This window comes from Polyodon spathula, chromosome 6 (assembly GCF_017654505.1).
Source record: "Polyodon spathula isolate WHYD16114869_AA chromosome 6, ASM1765450v1, whole genome shotgun sequence".
NCBI classification, from domain to species: domain Eukaryota; kingdom Metazoa; phylum Chordata; class Actinopteri; order Acipenseriformes; family Polyodontidae; genus Polyodon; species Polyodon spathula.
In genome coordinates, this window is record NC_054539.1 from 13,969,058 (window position 1) to 13,995,345 (window position 26,288).

General features: G+C 34.5%; 1 protein-coding gene across 1 annotated transcript; it reads right to left on the reverse strand.

Annotated features, from left to right (window-relative positions):
• Window positions 1-5,065: 5,065 nt before the first annotated feature.
• On the reverse strand, window positions 5,066-24,350 carry LOC121316646 (chitin synthase chs-2-like). Its single transcript, XM_041251687.1, has 20 exons — window positions 24,304-24,350; window positions 22,494-22,629; window positions 21,933-22,115; window positions 20,352-21,394; window positions 19,986-20,081; window positions 19,741-19,890; window positions 19,256-19,403; window positions 19,067-19,132; window positions 17,662-17,896; window positions 14,229-14,429; window positions 12,622-12,906; window positions 12,283-12,462; window positions 11,527-11,980; window positions 9,273-9,323; window positions 8,574-8,716; window positions 7,970-8,313; window positions 7,270-7,380; window positions 6,212-6,426; window positions 5,609-5,675; window positions 5,066-5,140 (listed from the first exon to the last, which is right to left on the reverse strand). Exons 1-20 carry the CDS (start codon window positions 24,348-24,350, stop codon window positions 5,066-5,068), a joined length of 4,230 nt encoding a protein of 1,409 aa, XP_041107621.1.
• Window positions 24,351-26,288: the final 1,938 nt, after the last annotated feature.

Below are 26,288 nucleotides of genomic sequence, written 5' to 3' on the forward strand. Positions count from 1 at the left end.
TCATATTGTTTAGCAATGTGGAAAGTTGTTACATTATCATTTTTCCTCTTTTTTGTGTTGAAAAGATAAATAGATATCTCAAAATTGTCTTAAACTTCCTGGAATCCTATCGCTTATAACTTTCTGTGCTGTAAGTCAGTTTTCACATGACTTGTGGCACAGTTCCATTCCTTTAATGTAAAATCTTTGGCAATATGTAAAGTATATTCCCAAAGAGTAAAGAACCATAATTCCATGACAATGAAAGGGTGGGTGGTGATAAGGTTCCTTATTGTGGAAGTAATATGATTTGGTGTTGATTTATTTTAATATATACTTTCTGTTTTGATTTTACAGCTTTGTGTTTTTACTCACTTCTGTTTATGAGGTTTGCCTATAAAGTACAGCCAAGGAATTGGCTTCTTTTTGCCTGCCACATAACTAATGAAGCTTCGCAGCTCATCCAGGGTGGAAGGCTTGTTAAAAACAGGTTAGTTGTTTGATTATGTTGTTGTTGTTTATTTGTGAACTACTGACTGTCTTGAGAGTATCAGAATAGAGGCTGTGGTTTTCCCCAACACATTTCTACATTTCATCTGCAAGTATAGGGTAAAGCTATACCTGCGCAGTAAAAGGTATCTGAAGCTTCTGAAAGTGGTGGTAACGGCCCTGGAATGACCTCACCCATTTACAAGCTAAAAATGTTGTGTGAGACATACAGAGTGGTATAATTTCTGCTTGAGCAGTATAAAGTTCTGATATAGTCAGGGCTTTTACCACCACTTTTAGGCATAGCTTTGTAACATTCAGAAATTAATTAAGCATACTCATAAACTCAAATCTGGGGGATTGCTCATAGCTTTCAGCATTAAACAAGCCGAGGAAAGCAGAGAACTCTTGAAGGAACAGATATGTGTGTGAAGTTGAAATTACTCTAAAGGGGACCTGGGTATTTTTCAGGTTTTTGTCTGTGCTTACCACTGAAGCCAGGATTATTAATTCTAAACGTCTTAAACAAACTTTTCTTTTATCTTTAACAGAATGGAAAAAAGGCGGCCTCTCAATAACAGGGAACCAGAAGACTTCTTGTGGAGCAGTCAGACACAATTTCCTTCAACCAAAGCAAAAATATAGTCAAGCTATCTGATTTCAAAATCGTCTCACACAGAGTGGCCAACATAAATGAAAACTCAGCCTTTCACTCACATATTTTTATTTGTTTATAGAAAAGTCACATTGAGGTTTCAGTAGATGGAAGTTTTAATGATAGAATAGAAACATTTTGTGGTGCCAGCTTGCATTTGTTTTCTTTGTATCTGATTCCACTATGTAGGTTAATCGTAGAAGCTGTCCATAACACATTTTTAAGATATCACCTGCCAACACAGCCTCATGTTTCACTCCTATGCTGACGACACCCAGCTCTACTTAAAACTTGACCGTGGTAGCCCCTCTGTCATGGTCCAACTTGCATTCAAGACATCGAGGCTTGGGTGTCTGCCAATTTTCTTCAGCTGAACACTAGCAAATCTAAACTCCTTCTAGTAGGATCTAAAACGCACTTAAGAATCTCAATATAACCGCCCTGAACCTTGGAAACTGTCTGCTGCTGCCTTCCCCCACAGTTATTGATTCTGGGATCAATAAGCTACTAACAACCAAACGAGCAAGATGGGCCGAATGGCCTCCTCTCGTTTGTAAACTTTCTTATGTTCTTATGTTCTTATTTAACATAAAAATTGTTTGATATGCTAATATAACTGACCCATTCTGTTAACTGGTGAATAAAATTGTTATTGTGAAGTGGCTAACTGCTTTGTCAATAGGGTTTATTTAAATATTATATACATTCAGTGGTTGAAAATTAAGTCTGAATCTATTTTAAAAATAAAAAGATAGAAAGGGTATTCTTGTGATGATGTTTTGACATTTATTATCTTTAAAACAATGTGTATTTAATATAGCAATGGCATTGTTGTTTAAGGGCACTGAAGTTAACAGCAGCATTGAGGTGTCCTTCTTGGCAAACAATGGTGCCATTATTAACATCAACTTATTTAGGCCACGTTTGTGATTATTAATAATGTGCCTGCATAACTGAATTACCTTCAGTGCTTGGCTGTCGATTTATACACCATTAAAATGTCATTTTTACATTTATGTAAAATGCCTACTGCAACGCCAATTGTATACAGTAAAAAAAACAAAATTCTAATAACTCTGAATAGTATGTGTAGACTAGACAATATCTTTTATATTTTATTTTGCCTATATTTATACTTTTGTTCTCAAATTTGCAAATGTTTGTAACAATAATTCCAAGAGTTACTTTTCATTTTAGAAAAAAGCCAACCTGAGTGTCATTCTCCTCACCTGACAAGGTGGCAGTATGAGAATGATAGGTTACTTTTCTATTGCAATGAGCAGGCCAATCTTGATTCCTGCAGTCCTGCGATAGCCTCTCTGAAATGAGAACATGAACGGGAAAACACAACACAAAACCTTTTTAAGGTAAGGTAAAATTGTTTATAATTGAAAAGTAATGCAAGCACAACACTATGAAGGTTAAAGTATAACTGGGCTGCAGTCAGGGTGGTATTCCTCAACTAGCTTTCGACACCATGTGGTTACCCATCTGAATATTGACTCATTGGAACACAATAGTACACTGGTGCTGATGAAGTTCTCCTGGCCACCCTGCCTATCAGCTTGTCATTGCGCAGCATGTTGCACAGGGTTTATACCCTCACTTTTCATCAGTCACACCCTGTACAAGGAATTATGTTTTCTAAATACCAGCAACCTCTTAAGAATCACATCAGTCTAAGGGTAAGATTAGAGCCACTTCACCGACACTGCAATTGGAGTTGTGCATGAACCTGCACAGACAACATTGTGACACCAACTGAACATTTTACATCAACTCAGTGCCATCGATGTCAACTGCTGTCCCCTGATGATTGTTTCCCATGCTGCTGGGTAAATGTCATCAGTTTTTGTGCAGCAGTTACTGAGATATATCACTCCAAACAAACTGAATAAACTAAAATAACCCATGAGTTAAAGCTTGATGAATAGAGCCCAACATGCCTCAGTCGTGTGGTAATCAAGAAAGTACGAATACATGAGGCAGAGTTTATTTCTTGGTTCCAACATGCAATAGGTACTCATAGCTACAAAGCAGTATAGCAATATAACCCCTTATCCTCCAAGATTATCTATCCCTTTCCACCAGTTTGATACATAAACACATTTAAACCCTGACCAAACTCCAAGATCATAAAATAAGATTAATTATTATATTTAAAATACTGTTTATGAAACAGCTGCTAAAACTTCTAAATCATCTTTGTTATATAAGAAATCTCTCTACTACTAAAGTTAATATCTGCTCTTAAGATGCTAAAATTGGACAATGACTTATTGATATATGCATTAAACAGCATTATTTTATAATACACAAAACACAATATGAGTGAGTCTCCCCCAGTGCAAACCAGAATACAAGGAAATAACGTTGACAGGAATAAAACTAGCCTATATTGCAGTTGTTTTACAACATTGAAAACGTTTCCAGTTACTCTCCTATCCTTTTATGACAGAGACCAATTATTGCATTCAATGTTCCAATGAAATCGATATAATATCAGACATTTGTTTGAATCCTGGTTACACTTAGTTACTAAGCTTGGCTGGACACTCACAGGGAGTGGTGCATTGGCCTTTGCACCAAAAGCTTCAGTCACTGGGGCAGTATATGGATACCTGAGTGAGGCATCTCAAATTGGGTCATCAATGCCTTATTAAAATGAATCATTTTTGTAGCAGTCACTAAAGCAATAAATTACGCATGTGGCTATTAAATAGGGTGCAACATCGCTTAAAGCAATGATATTACCCTGGATGCTTAAAACAGTTTTCACTATAGATATCACAAATAAGCAATTCAAATAATTAAATTATGCCAGATTTATTATCTGTACTACATTTTTAAACATAGTCCTAATTTACAATGAAGTACAATGTGCAGTAAAACAATGAAACTAATTAAAACTAAATCTGCTTAAAGGCACATACATATTAGCTAAGCTGACAAATATCAAGGAAGTTAAATTAAACCAGACATTAAAAACAAAAAAGAATAATAATTATAAAATACCAATACACAAAGACTTTTTTTTCTAATGTGCTGGGGCTATAAATTACATGTAATGTTTCAGTTTATTTCCCAAACTGTTGATTCAGGTATAACTTTCGCAATTTCTACTTTTAGTCACACAATCACTTCCCATGAAGGTGGTTTCTGTTTCTAATTTGCACTCTCTCACCCAGATAGCAAATCTGAACATCCCGTCCATCAAATATCTGAGAATACCCTACTGTTGAGCATAGAATTATATTGGCATTTCATAATAATAATAATAATAATAATAATAATAATAATAATAATAATAATAATAATAATTTATTCACAGCTTCAAACCTGTATAGCAACATCACCCCTTATCACACAAGATTATTGATCCCTTTCCACCAATTTGATAAATAAATACATTCAACTCTGACCAAACTCAAGCTCATAAAATAAGATAAAATAAATAGAACTTCTAAATCATCTTTGTTACATAGGAAATCTCTAAACTACTAGAGGTAGTTAATATATGGTCTTAAGGTGCTAAAATCGGACAATGACATTAATACATGCATAAAACATCATTAAATGTATATATTTACAAACATTTTAAAGCCTGTTTCCTCTATATCATTATTACATTTTAAGTAAATCTATAGACAAAGAGAAGGAGATGTGATACCTTTTATTGGACTAACTAAATAATAATTATTCACAAGCTTTCAATACCTCAAAGGTCTGATGTTAAATTGATGGCATCAATCTGTCTTTCCTACTTTCACCTGAAGAAGAGACCTTTGAGGTCTTGAAAGCTTGTGAATAATTATTATTTAGTATTGAAGTAAAGTGCAATGTTTGCCCTAGAAAGCACAATGAAGCAAGCAAACTACCGGGCCCAACAGCTAATAAGTCGGCACAGAAGGCATCTGTAACAATTATTCCTACTCTGTATTTTCACATTGGGATGTCATCCTCGATAGAAAACATAGATGGAATTTTATTAGCAATTGTCAGCTCATCTTCATCATCCTGTAACAAAAAAAAAAAAAAAGGAACATAATGTTTAGGAGAAAAAATGTTTAGGACCATGTTTAAATTAGATGTAAATTGTTTACCTTTAGTAAAATTAAGTTGTATTTTTTGGGGGAGGGGGTGGGGGTATTATTTTATGATAATACAGATTTCTCCTCATTAAAATGGTTATTGAATAGCACTGATTAGTAAACGTGAAATCAAAGACATTAAGGGTCTTTTTTAATGTCAACATTTTAATGACCTATTAATAATACGGGAATCCAACTGTGTAGCACTTATATTATTCCAAATAAAAACAATTCCAATATTGTAGCTATTTATAGGGTAGCTAAGTTTGCAACATGTACCAAATTATACAGTATACCACTAGTGGTGCAGCAAAGGTGATTTTGTATTTGCATGTTTTATTTAATGAATGTTCACAGAAAACAAAGCTGGCTATGTTAGTCTGATGTCACTCACAGAATCCTTGGTCGCGTATTCTTTTTCAGTAGTTCTGTAGGATACCATATGGATAAGGGTATATACCCTGCAAAGAGAAAGATAAATATAAGCAATGGTCAAAAGATAGATGAAATCTGTTACTACGGTATTTGATAGAAAGCTAAGGGGCTACAACAGTGCAAGCACACATGAAACATGGTCTGTACATTCTAATTTACATTATCTTATAAACCCCTACATATGAATATTAGATGATACATTTTTAATAGGATCAGCTGAAATATACAGCATATTACAAATATCCACACATTACTAAAAGAAAAAAAAAATGTTGAGTTACAATATTATATAAAGTATAAGTTGAAACTATACAGTTGAGTACAACCTGTCTAGTCCACATTCTACAGTACCGTATATGCCCCTTCATTTGGTAAAAGGGGGTTTGAAAAACCTACGATGATGACATTTCAGCTTTGTTTATTCAAACAGATGCTTTGACCTTGCATTAATGGAAATAGCAAACTGCTTTAGAACTAGACCTGGTCAATAATGGCTGCATATATTTTACTGATGGTGTAAAGGGAACTTTTTAGGGAAAAGCCTGTTTATTTTTTACTGTACCTGTGATACAGCATTGCCAAAAACTGCACAAAGAGTAGCACTGCAAATGTCAGCAGAAACATCAATCCTATGGGCTCCACATTGAGATATTCATCTGCAACAGTGCCATTGGGATAGATTTTGGGAATTTTGATACTGATGGCTTCCCCAATGGCTTGAAGGAAAAATGTAGCAACCACCCACAGGATATTGACGATGAAGTAAAGAAATGTGGCCTGAGACAGGAAATATGAAGAATATGCGTTCAGTCAATTAAAAGAAATAATAAATAAATAAAAATATTGTTAAAATAAAGTACCGTAAAGTTCCTAATAAGAACCCCAACCCCAATAAACACAAAGTTTGGGTTGAACCCGATATATATATATATATATATATATATATATATATATAATATATACTATTATATATATATCTAATACTCTATATATATATACTGAACTGAGCCCACATACGATGGATGTAAACATCATATTATACTTCTCAGTGCTAACATTTTTAAGAGACATATTTTTCTTTGAAAGATATTTTTTACCACTATGGAAAAACTGTATTTCTGTGACAATGGGGAGCATTGCTAAATACAGCAGGCAACATTAACAAATCAATTTGGATGATGTCACTGTTCTTCCAGTTTAAGGAACAGACTGTTGACAGTTGACATCCAACAGCTTTGCACACCACTGATTAGTGACGAGTTACAATAGCAGTTTAGGAATTTGGTGTTGATCTGTTAAAATCCAGTGGATTAAGGAATGCTGTGGTGTGACACTATAAATCTGTCGTAACGGGGGATGATATATTTGTTTTCTGTATATCAATAAGGCAGAAGGGACCTGCTTACTATATGACATGTTATCAGGGGATCTCTGTGGATACCACAGGTGTTCTCAAAATGTACGTTTGGAGAATTCCTGAAACCAAGTTAGTAAAAATTTTAGAAACATCTGAATTTAAACATCTGATGATTTGACAAAAATGCATGTGTTCCAGCTGATTATCTATACTTTTAGACACCCAATTTTAAGTTCTGAATAAAACAAATTAGCTACTCATACCTTGTTTCTAAGTGATTTCAGCTCCCTTTTAACCTCTTCTTTGTGGGCTTTGTCCTCTGACAAAGGTTCCAGGTATCTTTCAATTAACTTTACCCAAAAGTCACGTTCTTCCTGAGAAATACAACAATCTTTGTTTAAAACAAGTAACAGTACCCAAACCATGTGTTCGTAACTTTAAAAGCAGGAATAAAGCATTTGATCTGTATCATTAATTTGGCCAAAAACTGGACAAGACTGGACACTGGACACCTCTTATAGAATTATAAAAAACAGCTTTGTACCAAATGTGAAAACACTATCTCAAAGCCTGTTAAAACTATTTTAAAGTGCAAAGGTTAATGGCTGTAAAAAAAGGTTAATTTTACCTTCAATAAAGGAAGCTTACAACATTATAAAGTACAGCTAAGTACCAAATGTGATAACAATAACTCAAAGGATACTGTCTCTCTATAGTAGAAGCTTCCATAATCCCATAACCTAAATATGGTAGCCATGGCGGTCAAGCTAAAGGTTAGATTTTGGCAGAGGAGTTTACAAGATATTAGCACCTATAACAGATTTACAAAACAAACAGTATAAGTTCCCATCACAGGATGTTAAATCATTAATGAAGTAAAGATCATCTGATCTGCACAAAAGTATGTGCTACGTATGGCTGGTGTTTCTAACCCTAAATATCAAAGCAAAAAGAATAACTTACATCAGGTAGTTTTTCCACCTGAGGAGCCATCAGTGTTTTTTCTATAGCTCTTCTTACTCTCTTTTGCAGAGTTTCCACTTGATTCATTACCAGAATTCTTCTTGCGCAATCATTTAGGGACTCCCTAAGTTCTTCAACCAAACTGTCAGGTAATATATCTTCTGGACCTACTGTGTCAAATAGTTCCTGATTCAAAGTGTCTGTTAGCATGAGAACCAATTCATCACACACATCTTCATGCTTTTTGTCTCTGAGCGCGTGCTTTATTTGTGCTGCCAGGTTCCTTTTCAAGTTAGCGTAAGTAAGTTTCTTTAGGAATTCTTCTTTAATTGGTTTAATCCAAACTTAAAGAAAAAGTTAAAAAAAAAAAATTAAAAAAAAGTGTTTTTAAATGTGGTTTCATATTAATTGTCTGTTTTATAACTAGTTTTAACAATGCACCTCAGTAAAACCAAACATTTTGCATGATGCTGCTGATAAAATATGTTGAAATAGTTTTTTTTTTTTTTTAGTTTTACATTTCTTAAAACGTATGTGGATTGAGAAAACCTAATGTGATTTGCCGCATGTGAGGCAAAGCATTTCATACACTGTGTATACTTACCATTTTCAGGTAGATCTTCAATTTGATCCTCATTCTGATCCTGACCCTGATCCTGATCCTGATCCTGACCCTGATCCTGATCCTCATCCAGATCCCTAAAGCGAACGTGTTTTTCTTTTTCATACTGGTCTTCAGATTTATCGCTGTAAACAAATTGTAAAAAATGGTAACACGTTACATTGTGTCTAATTACTGTGTATTGTGTACACATAGGAGGCTGTGTGGTCTAAAGAAACTGGCTTCTAACCAGCAGGTCCCCGATTCAAATCCCAGCTTAGCCACTGGGTTAGGGTTATATCGTGCAGATAAATTTACACATTAAGTGCATTGTAACTATGCATAATAACTTTGTAATTGATTGTAAGTACACCTGTATTTACTAAGTAACTACTATGCACAGTACATTGGGTTATAAAGCAGTGCAGTAGGAGAAAGGACACAACAGTCATACTGTATCCTTTTTATACAAGCATATATATTTTTTATGACTGGGATGGAGTAGATTGTCCATCAGTAGCACGGAACACTGACTGTTTTAAACCTGCCACACATTTTATTATGTATAATGTTCCTTTAAAATGCGTACTGATAACATCGATGGTATTTTAAAATGTTTGCTGCTGATTGCCAATGTAAAAAAACATTTTGTACACATGTTAAAAGAAACGTGAATAATAATAATAACTGTTGTTTACTTACCTGGGTGGGGGAGAGGGGTCGTGTTGTCCGGCAAGTCGATATTCTGACGGCCTGTAAAAAGAAATACAAGCAATGTTAGTAACACATCTGGCATGGCGTGCTGGAAACGATTCTGTATAATAGGTGTACATTGTGTAAAATAACTGTACTGCTTGCATTGAAATGCTGTTGTTTTAACATAATTAATTTAATATCCAAATAGTTACCATTCAAATCTAGAGCGAGGGTGTGCGTTGGCATGTTGCTGGTAGGAGCGGCCATTAAGGGGGTGCGCGCACTAACAGCCGCGCTCAAATACATGGGCATGCGTCCAGTGTTAGTAAATGGGGGGAGCTGAATATAGCTCTGAACCAGGGGTGCCCAATCTTGGTCCTGGAGGGCCGGTGTCCTCCTGGTTTTTGTTCCAGCTGTCCCCTAAATTAGTTAATTGGACTAATCAAGCACTTATTAGAAGCTTAATTGGTCCAATTAAGCAATTTAGCGTACAGTTGGAACAAACACCAGGAAGGACACCGGCCCTCCAGGACCAGGATTGGGCACCCCTGCTCTAAACGAATAACAAAAGGTCATTGGTTGTGGGATTTTGTTTAATGCTGTTTTAGAGTCAATTAAAAGAAATTCAGTTTTATTTGTATTTAACTGAAAAAAAAATTTTGACATCCAAGCCCCTTTTTTGTCAAGGCAAGTTGATGTCTGGAGTTTACGGTTACATCATCTAAACTTATTTTAAAATAAATCTGGGTGTCGTCGGCATAAGAGTGGAAATTAAAACCATGTTGACTGATCACATAACCCATCAGTAGCATATACAAATTAAAAAGTAAAGGAGCAAGATCAGAGACCCGTGGAACCCCAGAAACAACAAGAGAATTAGACATTTTTGGTCCTCCGATGGACAAATTGATGTCGGGAGGTTAAGTAGGACCACAGGGGGGAGAGTACGGTGCCAGCAATGCCAATAGTTTTCTCAAGGAGATCAAGAAGAATTGTATGATCAATGGTGTCAAATGCAGCAGATATATGCAAAAAGGCAATCCCTGATAACAGCCCCTCACCTGCATTCAGCAGGGTGTCATTAACAATGTTTATGAGTGCAGACTCTGTGCTATGTTGCTTACGAAAGCCAGATTGAAATTTAATAGAGATTATTAGCAGAGAGATATGCAGACAACTGAAACAACAGGGTCTCTGTCATTGGTATTGAAGCTCGGGAACATAAGGAGGAGCTTGAGCGTAATGAAGTGACAGCGATGAAAGTGACTCTCGTGATTAATAAATAATAATAATAATAGAAAACATAATTTAAGGTAGTCCTACATGTAATGCATATTTGTTTTGTACAGTTATTACATTATTAAAAGTTTTTAAGTGCGCCAGATACAAACCTCTTGTTGTATTTTAACATGTTTTGTTGTATTAACAATGTACAAGTTTGAGATTAAACAATACATTATTTTTGATAATTATACTTATTGCTTTTATTGTTAATTTTTAAAAAACATTTTAGAATTGTATTATTATTATTATTATTATTATATTATTATTATTATTATTATTATTATTGGTAGATCTAATTCAGTTTTTAAATAGAAATCTGTACTTCTGCTTGTTCATTTTCCAATGTTTTGCATACCGTGTATCCTTTTTAACCAGTGCATATAAAAAGACCTTAGAATTTTGCTTTATATTTGAGAGTGTACAATACAATGTAATTTGGTTAATATGTTACTTAGTTCTCAATGACACACACAACATTTTAACGAAGTTGCTGGAACGTTTAAATTGAGTTACGATGCTGCTAGTTATCAGCTATTCAATGACAGCATGAAACATGTGAAGCTAGTGATCTAATATAAACGTTGGTCTCAGATAATCACTGGACTCCAATAGGCGCAGGGTCTGCTAGCAAATTTTGTAAATAATTTAAGTTTTATGGGAATACAAACATTTCATGTGAAAGCCTTTCTCAATTTCTTCATAATTGAGAAAAAAAAAATCTTGTTTCTTCTTATTATTGTTTCTCATAGAGCTTTATCTGAAATTTCGGTACTACTATGCGGTCATATAGTACTTATCATATCTCAAAGTGGCACATGCATATCTAAAAGTATTAAGAAAGAAAATCACTGGAAATGGAATGGACACAATATGCAATTTGTTGCACTAAGGTATCTCAAAATGAGATACGCCAACGCTCCCTAAAACAGTGACGCATGTCTACAACATATGAAAAAGTTATTTAATTCATATTTACCTTTTCAAAGGTGCTGCCTCGTTTCCATCTTGTGGGATGGTCTGGAGCTGGAGTTCTTGCAGGTTATTCAGATTTTGTTGTTTGTTTTTATTTTTTGGTTGAACCGTTTGTTGGAGTTGTTGCAAGACCACATTCTTAGTCTCCTGATTGACCTCTATTTTTATATCCCAGCAGCACATTGTGCACCTCTTGTCACACACCACACCCATAGTTTTCTCTTTAGCCACCTCACTGGTGGACTCTCTGGTACCCCATGACACAATGTGGAGGTTGACCAGTGAATATATAGCTAACAGCAGGTACCCACTTGGGATGCAGATTACATACATCAGACCATAAATAAGTAGGCCAAACTCCTGGGGGTGGAGGATCGCTGTTGTTACATATAAAATGCTGGCTGACACAAGGAACAGGCCTGATGGTGTGATAAAGGTCTTCTCTTCTACCATTTGACCTGACAAAATATAATAAATGGTATAGTGAGGATGCTATATAATGAACATACCCTATGATTACATTGTAATTCTAAGATTTTATTTTAACACAGCCCTGAAGCTATAAAAGAAAATCAAATTATTGCATTTTTATTTAAATCATGGCAGTCAAATTGAGTGGAATGCAAAATTAAATCAGATTTATACAGTAAATGTAAGTACATTTACTCAAAATTCAGTTAACAAAAAAACATTTACTCAGTTACTAAGTTTCCTTTTTATTATTACTGAACTATGAAGATGGAGCTGTGTAAAAACCTACCTATAATAGATAAGAATGTTGCAGTCATCAGAAAGGCATACAATACACTCAAAATGGCAGCCACAGCAAGCTGGAAAGCAGGTTTGGTTGTGTAGCAAATTATGATGTAGACAGCAGGAGGAAGAACACTTAATAAAATAGCAAAGTTTGCATCCCAATTGAACACAAAAGAAAAGGCACCTAAAAAAAGAAAAACAAAAAAGTATGACAAATTAGTTTAACTCTAGATGTCCAGAGTCAAGAATAGTCAATAGGACACTAGGCCATTGTTTGCAAAGACAATGTAGATTGTAATGGGATTGCACAAGACTTGTAATGTGTAAAATCAAAGTTGGTTACCTGCTATCATCAAACAAACAGAGGCAGGACCCAGAATGGACGAACCAACTGTGAATATCTGGTAAAATATGTACAAGCTGGAAATTGAACTGTTTTTTTTGGATGTTTCTGCGCCACTGTGCAGGAGGTCCAGGGTATTGGCCAGTGTTGAGGGTCCCCAGCGCCGTCTTTGGTTGTAAAACTCATTAAACTCCTGAGGGGCATTGGTGTAGGCATCAGAAGCTGCATTGTACTCAACTCGCCAGCCTTGTTGTAGAAGCAGGGTGCACAGCCAGCGGTCCTCCCCTTTTAGAAAGATTTAGGAACAGTATTAGAGAATAACACACAATATAAATAACATATTTGACGCAACTATGCAGAACTATAGCACATCATTAAAGATTAAATAACTGCTGAATTTCAAAGCCATTAAAGAGTAAGTAGCAGGGTTCCGAAAAACATAGCGTTACACTTCCCCATGTGATGCTACAACTGCTTAACTAATGTATCTGTAATTTTTCTTTTCATTGTTAATCTCCTGACAACTCTTTACACTTATAACTTTAAAGTCTGTTTCAAAGCTCTTTTAAAAAAATGTCCGCACTGGTGCACTGGGGTTTGAGATCTGTTCTCAAAATCACTGCAAGAAGAGAGATTAAAAAACAAACAAAAAAGAAACATGACAACAAGTGCTCTGGCTTTTCTGTTCCGTACCACATCATGGATCATTATTTCTGTGTTACCTGTTTGACAATGTGGCCTTATACTATCAGTGCACTAAGCAGACATATAAGTGTAAAAAGTTGTCAGGATGTTAACAATGAAAAGAAAAGGCACAGGTATGTTATTTAAACAGTTGTAGCAACACAAGGGGACGTGTAACACTAGATTTTTCAGAACTCCACTACTTACTTTTTAAGGTGGCATACATATGTTTAAATGAGTAGAGTGATATGAATATTATTCAGCTCAGCACAGAACAATTTACTTTATAAACGAAAGTAAAATGTAATGCATTGCCTCAGTGGACAGCAACCGGTATATCCACAAACAAAATGCCATTACATTGAAATCACTGAAAGAGACAACAGGGAAAGAAAAGATGAGTCTCTGTTTAACTGGTTCATAAGACAGTGAAGATGTGCCACTTTTATATCACATAATTGACCATGCTCTTAATAATAAGCATCTATGCTGTTACGTTTTTTTCCTCAGTCAGTTTAAGCTTTGGTTGCTTTCTTTTTTATTTGTTACCTTATACCCTGCAAGAATTTCTCCTACCTTCCACCTTTTACAATAAAGTAAAACAGTATAGCCAGGGTATTCAATTTTTTCCCTCATATTAGTATTATTAACAATGTGGTCAAACACCCTTCCCCTCTCTCCTTGATTTAACTATCTCTATCACAATATGTTTTTATGGAATTACTTTCCACCAGCAGACCTAAAAACTAAAACATTAAAAAAATTAATTAATTAAAAAAAATAAATGAGAAATAAAATGCACATTGCTTATATTCATCTTTATCTAGTTGGGTCCAGTTGTCTTGAAGGTCAGTGAAAATGTACAGCGCAGATACAAGGAATATAACAGGATACATTTAAAAAATAAGGGAAAGAAAAATCACCTTGATCATACTGGACATATTCCCCGGCTTTAGTTGAGGTAGTTGTATATCGTTTAAGAACATTGTCATCCATAAGTGCTGATCCCCTAAATAAACTGAAGCATCCAGGACTGCAGAGAACAGAACCAAAGACATGCTCAGCTGTCTTCTGGAGCCAGTGGCCCACAGCATACTCAAATTTCTGATACCACACCATAGGACCTGCAATAAGAAAACTAATAGTTCAGCAATTGCAGGCTTCAAATACATTGTCTAATAATAATAATAATAATAATAATAATAATAATAATAATATGCAAATATTACTAAAAGGCAAGGCACTTCAAGACGTGGTTCACAGAGATATATTCTTTGTACGGCACAGTGATACCAAAAGTACCTTATACAGTAGGCATATATATATATATATATATATTAGCTCAAAGAGCCAACTGCCCAACGTTTCGATATGTTGTACATATCTTTGTCAATTTTGAATAAAAAAATTGGAGGTATTTATAGGTGTTTGACGGCATGACAACTACCTTGTTTATATTCAAATCCATGATTTATTCTTACATGATGTAATGGTGTTCTATATATTGTGACATCATTTTACTTATATCTTTAAATCTATATTAATTCTAGTTAACATTATTTTATGTAAACTTATATTTATATTCTCATGCAATGCTGGCTCTGAGGATCAGCCTTGATTTGGCCTCCTCAGTGCATCAGCATGCATAGCTTTTGAATTAATTTTGTTTATTTAATTATTTTTAACTTGTATATATTTACTGGAATTAATTAGTTCATTATTTTCTGTTGAGTCCTGCTGGCATAATTGTGTTCAGTCTATTTATCCATTTACTTTCTTTTATTCTTCTATATGTTGCATTGTCTAATTTTAGCTGTTCTAATACTACAAACTTTACATCATTTATGTCATGTCCTTGACTGGTGAAGTGCTGTACTATGGGTTCATTCATTTTTTAATTTCTAATTAGTGAAAGGTGGTTCTGAATTCTTTTATGCAAAGTTGTTCCAGTCTTTCCAACATATTTTATTTCATCACATTTTTCACAGGCTATTCCATAAACAGCATTGCTATTTTTACAGTAGATATTAGTATTTAGTGGATATGTGGTGTTCTTATGCTAAATTATATTTTTACTTTTGTCCATGTATTTACAAACTTCACATGTACTAGTGCAAGTATTTGTAGAACCTATTTTGCCAATTATTCTTTTATGTTTACTGTTAAGCAAAATATCACCTAAATTAGCTTCTCTTTTGAATGCTACAACTGGGGTCTTAAGAAATACTTTTTTCAATTTTTCTGAATTATGTAGAATCCACAAGTGTTTCCAAACTATCTTAAAAATATTGGGCAAAAGTTTAGAGTACGTCATTACTAGTGAGACTCTTTTGACCTTTTTATCTCTATTTTTATAATCTAGAAGATCATCTCTTTTTAGTTTATCCACTTCTCTTAACTTTGTCTCTATAATTCTTTCTTTGTATCTTCTTTTTTAAAGATTTGTTTTTAATACATGTCTTTGTTTTACATAGTCACTTTCTTTAGAGCATATTCTTCGTAGCCTTATTCCTAGACCCTTTGGGATTGCCCTTTTAGTGTATATTGGATGTGCAGAGGACATGTGTAAATACTGGTGCATGTCAGTAGGCTTATAGAAGAGGTCAGTCTCAGTTGAACCTTCTTCAAGTTTTACTACGGTATCTAAAAATTCGATTTATTTTCTTGTCCATCGAAGGTCCATCTTAATATTACTGTGTATTTAATTTGCCATTTTATGAAACTGGAGAAGAGCTTCTTCTCCATGTGTCCAAACCCCAAAAATATCATCTACAAACCGAATGCATTCCAAAGGTTCTCTTTCTGATTTCCTAAGTAATTGTTCTTCCCATTTCCCCATTGCTGAACCATCATTTTGTTTGTAATTTTTATTAGTTTATCAACTAATGTAAAATAACTGTTTTCTAAAACTACGTTGATCATGTTCAGCACCTCTGCTGTTGGTATTGATTTATCTAATCTATCCTCTAGTGCTTTTTGACAAGCTTCTAAAATTTCTTTACGAGGGAAACTTGAGTACAAGGATTTTACATCCATGCAAAATAAAATTGTATTCCCTCGAAGGTTGAGCTTTAGTGATTCAAGTCTTTTTAAAAAATGTTTTGTATCCTTAACATAGCTTGGTAATTTCTCAACGTGTGACCTAAGTTGTTTTTCTGCTATTTCAGCTATCATGTGTGTTGGATTATCAATTGTGCTGATTATCATTCGCATAGGGTGATTGTCTTTGTGCATTTTAGGATTTCCTCTTGCTAGACCTGTTCTTGCATTATGTGGCTGCATGTATTTTTTTAATTCTTTTGATATAACGCCTTTATTGTGTAGTCTCTCTGCAATTTCCGTGACCTCTTTAACCGATGTATTGATCTTATTGCTTTTAACTTCTTCATATGTATCCATATTCTTTAATTCACATTCTACAGATTTCATATAGTCCTCTGTGTTCATTATCACTATTCCCAATCCTTTATCTTCTGGTCTGATACTTATATCATCATCAGTTAACAACCCAGTCATAGCTTGTTCTTCAATATTGGTTAAATTAAGTTTACATTTTTTCTTTAGTCCTACTATAATTTCTTGTTTAACTATTTCAATATACATATCTAACCACTTGTCTCCTCCATCCAGAGGAGACCACGTGCTTGTACTATTAACCTTAATCCCATGCTCATAATTACCCTCTGAATCTGAGATATTTTCATTGAAAAAATATTCTGCTAATCTCATGCATCTCTCCCACTCCTTTAATTCAGTGGCCAGTTTATCTTTACTGTTTTCTGAGATGTGGTTAAAGTTTTACTTGATAAATTAAATACTATGTCTTCTGTCTTATCCTTAGTGTATTTAGTACCATTTCCATTTCTGGGTCTCCTATCTTTCTGTTTTGAATTCTCTATCCTAGTCCTGTTTAATTATCTATTTTGCATTTTATTATTTACTTTAAACTGGTTTATTTTTACTGCTTTAGATGTATTTTGACTTATATCACCATCATCATTTAACAACCCAGTCATATGGTTAAATTAAGTTTACATTTTTTCTTTAGTCCTACTATAATTTCTTGTTTAACTACTTTAATATACATATCTAACCACTTGTCTCTTCCATCCGGAGGAGTCCACGTGCTCTATCACTTATACCAAGAGCATTTCCATTTGCTCACTTGCCCTTTTGATTCTAGGTTGGTGTTTTTATGAAACAATCATTAAAAAGATAAACACAAGAGATTTTAATATTTGATTTTGGGGGAAATCTCAATTTCCCCATGAACAAAAAGTTATAATAAAAAAGATATGTTTTATTTAAATATAATGTTATGCATCTTGTTCTGCAGCAATGGCAATGCCTACATACCCATTCCAGTAGGGTGTATTCTTCCACAAGCTGCTCCTACATTCTGATACATTCGAAGTCGGTCCACCAGCAAGATCAAAGCTGATGGATGAAAGTCAGTATCCCCGTCCAGTGCCATGATATATGTGTTATCATCTGATATATTTTTTCTCTTGCTATCATTTTCATCTTGAGGCAAAATGAAGGCGTTTCCATTCATTGATACCAGACTTGCTCGACAGGGGTTAACTACTGTCTGTGAAAGGAAGAAGCAAGGCAGGTAATGAGACAAAAACAAAAGGCTGCCTGTAACAAGACACTTGGCTTTATTGTAATGGTGTTTTTCTGTTTATTGTCAAATCTGTATTAAAGGGCATGTATATGTAACAGGGAAGCTGGTTGAGAACCAGTGACCCTGTGCACTGCAAGTGAGCGTCTAAACCAAAATACAAAAGAGCAGGGCTTGCATCTGTAGTTTTAAAGCTTTTAAGCTCATCTCATCTCCCCAACAGGGCACTGAACAGAATCCTTAACGGCAGTGTGTCACACAACACTGCCCGGTACACTTATGAAAACCTGTCTGTAGTGTCGACTCTGGTAACAACGGCTGCTATAAAAATATTTTCTGGTTTAAGTTACCTGTACAAAAACCAACAGTTTCTAAAGACCATTCAGTTTCTTGAGTGCCAAACAACTGTAGCAGGCTGGACTGTAAATGGCTTATCGAGCCGGAATGTGCATAATAGGCAAGCTAAGTCACATGACTCACATCTCTCGCCAACTGTCTGATTCAGTCAGTAGTTATCTTGATGCAATGAAAACAGTATAAGGCATGTCTTCTGTTACGAACTATTTCTTAACCTTCAGATTTTAGATTTAGGGCTTCACTACTGCTTATAATTTTTGGGGAGTGTAAAATGTCCAAATGAGTATGGGCTAGAAGATTCTTAAACCTCTCTACTTGTCATTTGCACAACTTTTTCGGTAAGGAAAAAAGCACCAAGAAAAAAGAAATCTGACATTTTATTAAGGACTTATAATTGGTTTAAGTTGTTTCTTTTTGTATGTATTTATTATTTTTCCATCCAGAAAAAAATAATTGCCATTGATGATTTGGAGTAAATCATTTTGAGATATGGTCCTATGTTAACATGCAAACAACAGACTAATTCTAAGGTTGTTATTGCACAGAATTTGCATTTATATTCCGTGTCCTTTTCCTGATTGATTACTAAATATATTAATTGCATATTTAAGTGGTTCATTGTCTGCTCGGGAAGTATTTCAATTAATGTTGATGTTTGCAATTGATTTTTTGTCATCATGTTGCCAATTTCTGTAACAACTTCTACACCTCGAACATGTATTCATGTGTACTGGGTATTTACATGAGATGAAGGGTAAATTAAAATCAAATGTATATTACCCGTAATCTTTGAGGATTCTTTGCAATATAGCCTTTCCATCCAAGCAAATAGTACATGTACATAATCTGAAAAAAAAACAATGCAATACTGTAGTTTTTATCTTACAGAAAAATTGAGTAAAGCATAACAAACTTTATTAAAAACATTAGTGAATACTGCAAGCTTTAGAGGATGTTGAATAAGGATACCTGTGACCATCTTTTCTTATTACGGATCAACTGTTTATTCTTCAGGTGTATATATAACATATTTCCTTCTGGAAGTATACAGGTTAATCGTCCTCCATACGGTGTTTCAATTATTGACACATCATCAGGTTCCTTGTTGGTAAACACCCTATAAAATTAACAGCAGTGGGGGTTTACGGGGAGTTTTGGGAGATTATATAACAAAACCCGTGCCATTAAACAAGGTTGAGAGGAGAAAACTAAATATCAGGTAAACCACGACAATGTGTCCATTGTATGACTATTCCAAAAATAAACCACAAGTGAGGAAAGACATAACTAATGAAATATGGCTATGGATCTAATTACCAATGCAGCAGTTCCATTACACTTTCCATTTATCCTGCCAAATAATCAATACCTGTACTTTTGAACACTTTTCAGAATAAACTGCCACAATAGCTGAAACACAAATAAAAAGAAAAAAGATCAACGTTTTTTATTACCTGTAAACTTCTATTATAACGCTGACAAGATCCTTCACATATTTGTTGACATTATTATCTTTATCATATGAATCATCCACAAAGATATGGCATTCAAAATCAATGTTATCTTTATGTTGTTCTTTTGGATCGCCCCTGTATCTGTCCAACCTAAAGTGAAAAATGTAATACAAGGGGTTTATCAAAAGTAAAATAACTCACTTTCTGTAAAATGAATATATGCTAATGACACATAGCAATTCTACCTGAACATTGATGTGAGGATCTTTAACATTTCATCAAAGGTTTCGTGCCACATTGTTGCACAGAGATAAATTACGCAACTTTCAACTTTTTCATTACTAAAAAAAAAAAGAATAATAATTATTCACATTCTCATCATAATACTAAACATGTTATTTAACAAAAACAAAAACAGTTTATCATTAAAAAAAATAATAATTATAGGAAAAAAATAGGGTGTTACAGTTAATTCTAAAATATATGCATTTACATATTCTGGTCATATTCTCATTTTTTCAATCCAAGGTTCTTTTACAATAGGGTTTTAAATCACAGTAGTTCAGGTTACGCTAAATGTTTGTGAAAGAACAAAAATAAATTGGACGTACCTCTCCTGTTTTCTCACTTTGATGATTTTCATCCTGGTGTTTAAAAGCAAGGATTGATCGATGAAGGCAGCTTCATAGAGTCGGCGAACAAATATCTGAGTTGTTCTTTCTATTCTCTGGAATTTCTGCGTCCAAATGTAGTAGGTTGAACACAACAGCCCAACCCACCAACACAGACCTTCCAGCCCCATTACTGCAGGGCCCCAGGGCTCGCTATACCGTACTGATGTACGGCAAATGCTATTGGAGATTTCATCCAAGACCAGCTTTGAAGTGTTCATAAGTTTGTAATTATAGAAATTGGCGCAAAACCCTCCAATAGTGGCATTGATATTGTTTTTAAGGAAATTGTTGAACTGCATCAAGAAGGACACCACAAATGCAATGACTACTGCAGGTGTTGTTAACACAACAGGGAGAGCAAAGCTGCAGCGAACAGCATGTATTTTACAGCCCACCACCCCAAACCAGTGGCACACAGCAGAGGCAAATGCTTGCACCATTAAAATGCTGACGCCTCGATGGACTGTATCAGCTGGAAACTTACTGAAAACTGACCAATGAACACCTTCCACTGTGATACATATTGCAAACACCATGCCAATAACAGCTGTCCTTAAAATGCTAGAAAGCACAAATACAAAATCTCTGAATCCTTCCAACTCTGTCAGGGCATTATGCAGTTTATCACTGGCTTGGAATGAATTTTCCCACCAGTTAAGGGATACCAAGATGGTTGCAAATATACCAAGACCAACATATAAATAGTCATTTTGAGAATTCCCATTAGCAACAGTTGATGTTTTTCGTATATAATAATCTAGTCCTAAAAGAATGTAGCCGGATAACACAAACACAACAGAACAAATTGGGAAAATTATTTTCCAAGCTTTCTTCTGTAAATGGAACGCTGCCTGGAAAACTGATGAGAAAAAACAAACGCTTCCTAATATGAACAGGTTGGTCAGAATATCAAAATAGGGCATTGCAACTAATGCAAGAATTGAAGTACCGAATGACACAAGGGATTCAATCAGACATATCTAAAAAAAGAAAAAAGAGAGAGAGAATTATAATTTAGAAAAAAAAAACATATCTAAGTAAGAAAATATACAAAAAAGCAGATTTAAAATAAATAAACAATAGGAAATGCAATTAAACTTTTAAAGATAATAAATAAAATACACAAATAAACAAAAATACAGTTAATAAAATTATATAATTATTAATTCAACTGTATTTATCTTTATAAAGGGGGGGCTATCGAAAAAATACATTTTCCTTGTAAAAGCTTAATGGAGAGTAATGGACAGGCAAGCATGATATAGCATTATAGAATCATCAATCCATTACAGATTCGTCAATATTTCACAAGAGATGTAATTTTGTTGTTTGAGCAGTCAGAATCACTTAGCTTCATGTTGCAGTTCTATCACCCAAACTGCACAAGATGACATCTCTTTTACAATACCTCCCCCCTCGAATTCTTCCTTTAATACATTACAAACCGTATTGTCTCATTTTTTTTTCATTAATTGTCATGTTCTTTTGTGAAGCTTTTTTTCCACCCATGTAACTTACCACAAGCATTGTTTTAATGTTAGGTGCCACAAAGTTCTTGAATGCACATTTCCAAAGTGATTTCAGAAATAGCAGCACATTTGGTACTGCTAAACTGCATGCCACCATAAGGAGGTAGAAAGCCCTGTCCTTTTCAAGCAACGACTTCTCACTTGCCATCGTAGTAAGAACTAGTAGGGAACCCTGTATTGAAAGAAGAAGAAAAAAAAGATTGCTGTATGTTTTCTAAATCTGCAAATGGTAAAATACCATGCACTTTTATCGTCAGATATTACTGTAGCTTTCATTCCTGATTGCAGGAATCATATGACTGAGGAGACACAGAGATATTACTGTGAAGTGAAAGTAATCTAATTATGTCAGATACTACAAGCAGTTTCTGAAATAATACCTTATGTAAAAGTGAAATGTATAAGCAACCTATAATCAATTTCTCAAAGTTTGAGTTTATAATGACCTAAACTGATGGGGCCCTTACTTTAGCCTGTGCTGTGTCATCCTAAGCCAATAAACATGGTCACTGTCTTAAATTTTCTGTGACAGGTTTGAACAGTAACTTACCTTGCTAAAAAACGCAGAGACCAGGACAAAGAGTCCAACAAACAAAGCAAACAGATGCTGCAAAAAAACAAACCCTCTTTTTTTGCTTTCTTTTTCGGCACCAATTGGATTTAGCTGAAATGGATCCCATGTATCTCTGCCAAAACAAAAATAAATTTAACTCCTTTATTTCTATTAGAGATTTACATTGGAACTTGGGCGTCCTTTTTTGAGGGTCACATATTTGTTTTACTGTAACTGTTTCAGGCATTTAGAGTTTTTAGTTTTAAACATTGAGATGTCTCATCACACAAAACATATAATGCAGTCTACAAACACATACTGTAATCCAGAAGTTGCACACATTAAAATTCTGCAATCAAAGTTAGCCAGTTGAGAACCTAGTTTTGAAAGTTGTCTTAGTGTAATAAAACAATGTTCTTATGTTCTTTTATCCCCCTAATATACCAGTAAATAATGTTTGCTTCTTTATATAACTATAACAAAATATGGTATGATTATATGACATAACAATTTACACAGAATATTCATCTAGTTATTATTTTTATTTAGATGGTTAATTTGAATAAATTACAAAACTTCAGCAATCACACAAGCTAAATTGATCTGGTGATAGTCAGCATTTAGCAAGGTAATAAAAGGGGAATCTTTCCAAGAAAAGATTGCATTGTAGTATAAAGTGTCTGAAAGCAGTGGTCTACTTTCCCAATAGAGATGCAGTTATTCACACATGCATTGAAACTCACGCAAAGATACAAAACAATAAACTATAACAGTAGTTTAAAAAGACGCTGACAAACAGAGGCGCTGGAACAATTTCTATAGTGGGGTTACTGAAAGCCATTGAACAAAACTGTAACCCTCAGCACCCCTCGTTTCAGCGCTGACAAAAACATCTTTTGAAAATTGTGTCTAAAATTTGTCCCTGAATAGCCCATAGCATGGCTAAAATTGTAAAAACCTCTTCCCTTGTAACTGTACAGTTGGGTTAAGCCTTTTCACTCTGGGCAACTTTCCGGAGATGGCACGGGTAAAGCATGAACTGAATCAGGCTGTGTTTACTTCTCATTTATCAGAGAAAAACTTATAAATTAGTGTCTAATACATTATTATTGTGGCAAAGTGCCCGCCCATGTGTGTATTTTGTGTTGTATGTTGTGTGTTAATGTCGGTATGTAGTCATTGGTACACGGGATATAAACGGGTCTGTGTAACACAAGTGTTTAAAATGTATATTTGTATTTAGGCAAGAGGATTGTACAGCACTTCACGTGCAAGTAAAATGTAATAATATGTGAGCACGGGGAATTGCACTTTATTAATTCACGTGCAGTTATATCGCGACTCCAACTGAATGACTGACTAGCAATCAAGTCTTGGTACAGCTATACGTTTTTTTTTTTGTTTGGTTTTTTTTTCACTTGTTTAGAAACAAAGGGGTAATTAAATTAACCCAACAAGCAAACTTTATTCAAAGCATAATTCCAATAATAAAAAATAGAAATGTACAATGGAATTCTACTTTGTTTTATTAATCATTTTGTTAATTCAGAATTATTATTATAATTGTGTCAAACAAATGAGTTATTGAATACTTTTCTGTACTTTATATCAAGGAATGTACTTTATTGTTGGCTATCAGTGTTGAAAGAAACAACATAATAATTATGAAACGACACAGTAAGAAAAACAAAAGTAGACGTTTGTGAGCATTGCGCTACTGTACAGCAGTGTATGTCAAATGGTTTATTTTATTAAATAAATGTCCCAAATTAAGTCACAACAATGAAAACATGAAACAGCAACTCACCCGTGCCTTTCTTGTCTTTGTTCTGATCTATCTTTTTGCTCCTCCATTTTTCATGGGAATTAGATGGATTCCATAAAATAAATCAGGACTACAAGATGTACAGTAGACGTGTTGTTCCGATAAAGCATCAGCTACTTGACTCTAGTCTTTATCAGTACATTTCTTTGAGTCCACCCCTAACCAAAGTGCATTTATATTGTTTACGTACCGATAAAGGTTTGATGGTGGGGGCACTGTGCTCTCTGGGTTATAAAAAGAAGCAACAAATTCCCTGCTTAACTTCCTTATTCTGTTTGCACTGTGAAAAAATTAAGGAACTTTGGTCAAATACAATTTGAGCTAACATTTCCTTTATCTACAGTAGGGGTATGATTCCCCCAGCCTAAGGAAAGTTGGTTTCCTTTAGTCTGGATAACACTATGTAACACAATTTTTGTTCCTGGGTAGTAAGTGTTATTTCCTAATTGCTTATGCCTCAAAAGTATAGAAAATGGCTATTATTCCCCACAAACTTTGCTTTTGTGACCAGGACAGTGATATTTCAAAATATCACTATTTTCAATGGGAAAATGGGCAAATGTGTGTCTTTTTGTTAACATAAAGTCAGAAAAAAACAACATATGAATCCAAATTAACATGTATTTATACTAAAGTAATACAAAGATGACTACAAAAGATTTAGAAGTGAGTAGTTTTTCGAGATTTACAATTATACTGTATTTACAATATAATTGTAAATCTCGAAAAACTACTCACTTCTAAATCTTTTGTAGTCATCTTTGTATTACTTTAGTATAAATACATGTTAATTTGGATTCATATGTTGTTTTTTCAATTCAATGCTGATTCTTACTTTTCTGAACAGATCTAGACTGTAACATAACCTGTGAAAACAGCAATGTCATACCTGTGATCGACATTTAAACTGAACTGCTAGTTCCTCTATTAAAACCCCATGGAACACAGCGGTAAACAACTAGACTATTCTAACCTGAATGACAAGATGGTTGGCCATCAGTTAAACGATACATTTATAATTTCTCCTTCCACTACCTCTTGCACAGCAATGTTCTTTTAGTTTTAGTGTCTGTTAGTATCACACATAATCTACCATTGAGAGTTGTATCTTGTTTTTACAAACAAGAGAACACATCTCTGCATAGGTAATAAAATTAGATAAAATTACATAGGACAAATAAGGGTAGGATAGTAACCACCTGAAACCTTTGATACCCACAACTGATTACCAGTCATTAGGTGGATCTGGACCCTCAATAAGGAAGTTGGGCTTTTATAGTTTGAAGAGTTCCTGGCAAGCATGTCAGTGCCTGGCATGCACTTATGAATAATTATAATTTATTTTTATACTGCAAATGTAAATCCTACAGCGCTACAATATGTTTTACACTTTAGAACAGTGGCAGGCCACTCTGGCCTTCGAGATCCTTTCCACTCCTGGTCTTTATTCCAACCAGATCCTAAATTAGTTAATTGCCTCTTAGCAGCTTCAACTAACTACATTAGAACCTGCCTGGAGTAGAAACCTGGACTGAGTTGTGTACCACTGCACTAGAACAACCAAGGGTCAAAGATAAGTTTTCCACGCAGTTTAGAAAGTGGTGACTCTATCTCTCCAGAGTCACTATTTATGTGCTGTAGCACGCACATACCACGCTCTTTAGGAAGTGCACATCTGAAACATTGTGTGACTTTAAAGGGTGGGTAAATTGCTTTCTCACTAGAAAGCCTACAATTGACCAAACACTCCTACAGAAGTCAGCAATCCTTCATTGGTAAGCCTCTTTGACTAAATAGGAAAAAAATTACGGCACGAGTTCAAGACCTCTTCAAGATCAGTGTTTTATTTTTATTTTTTATGTGACACCATTTATTCAACATTTCAGATTATTGCCATTTGAGTCTCTGATTTATAGTTTGTTTTATGAGCAAGGTTATCAAAAATATACTGAAGCTACCTGGAAGTT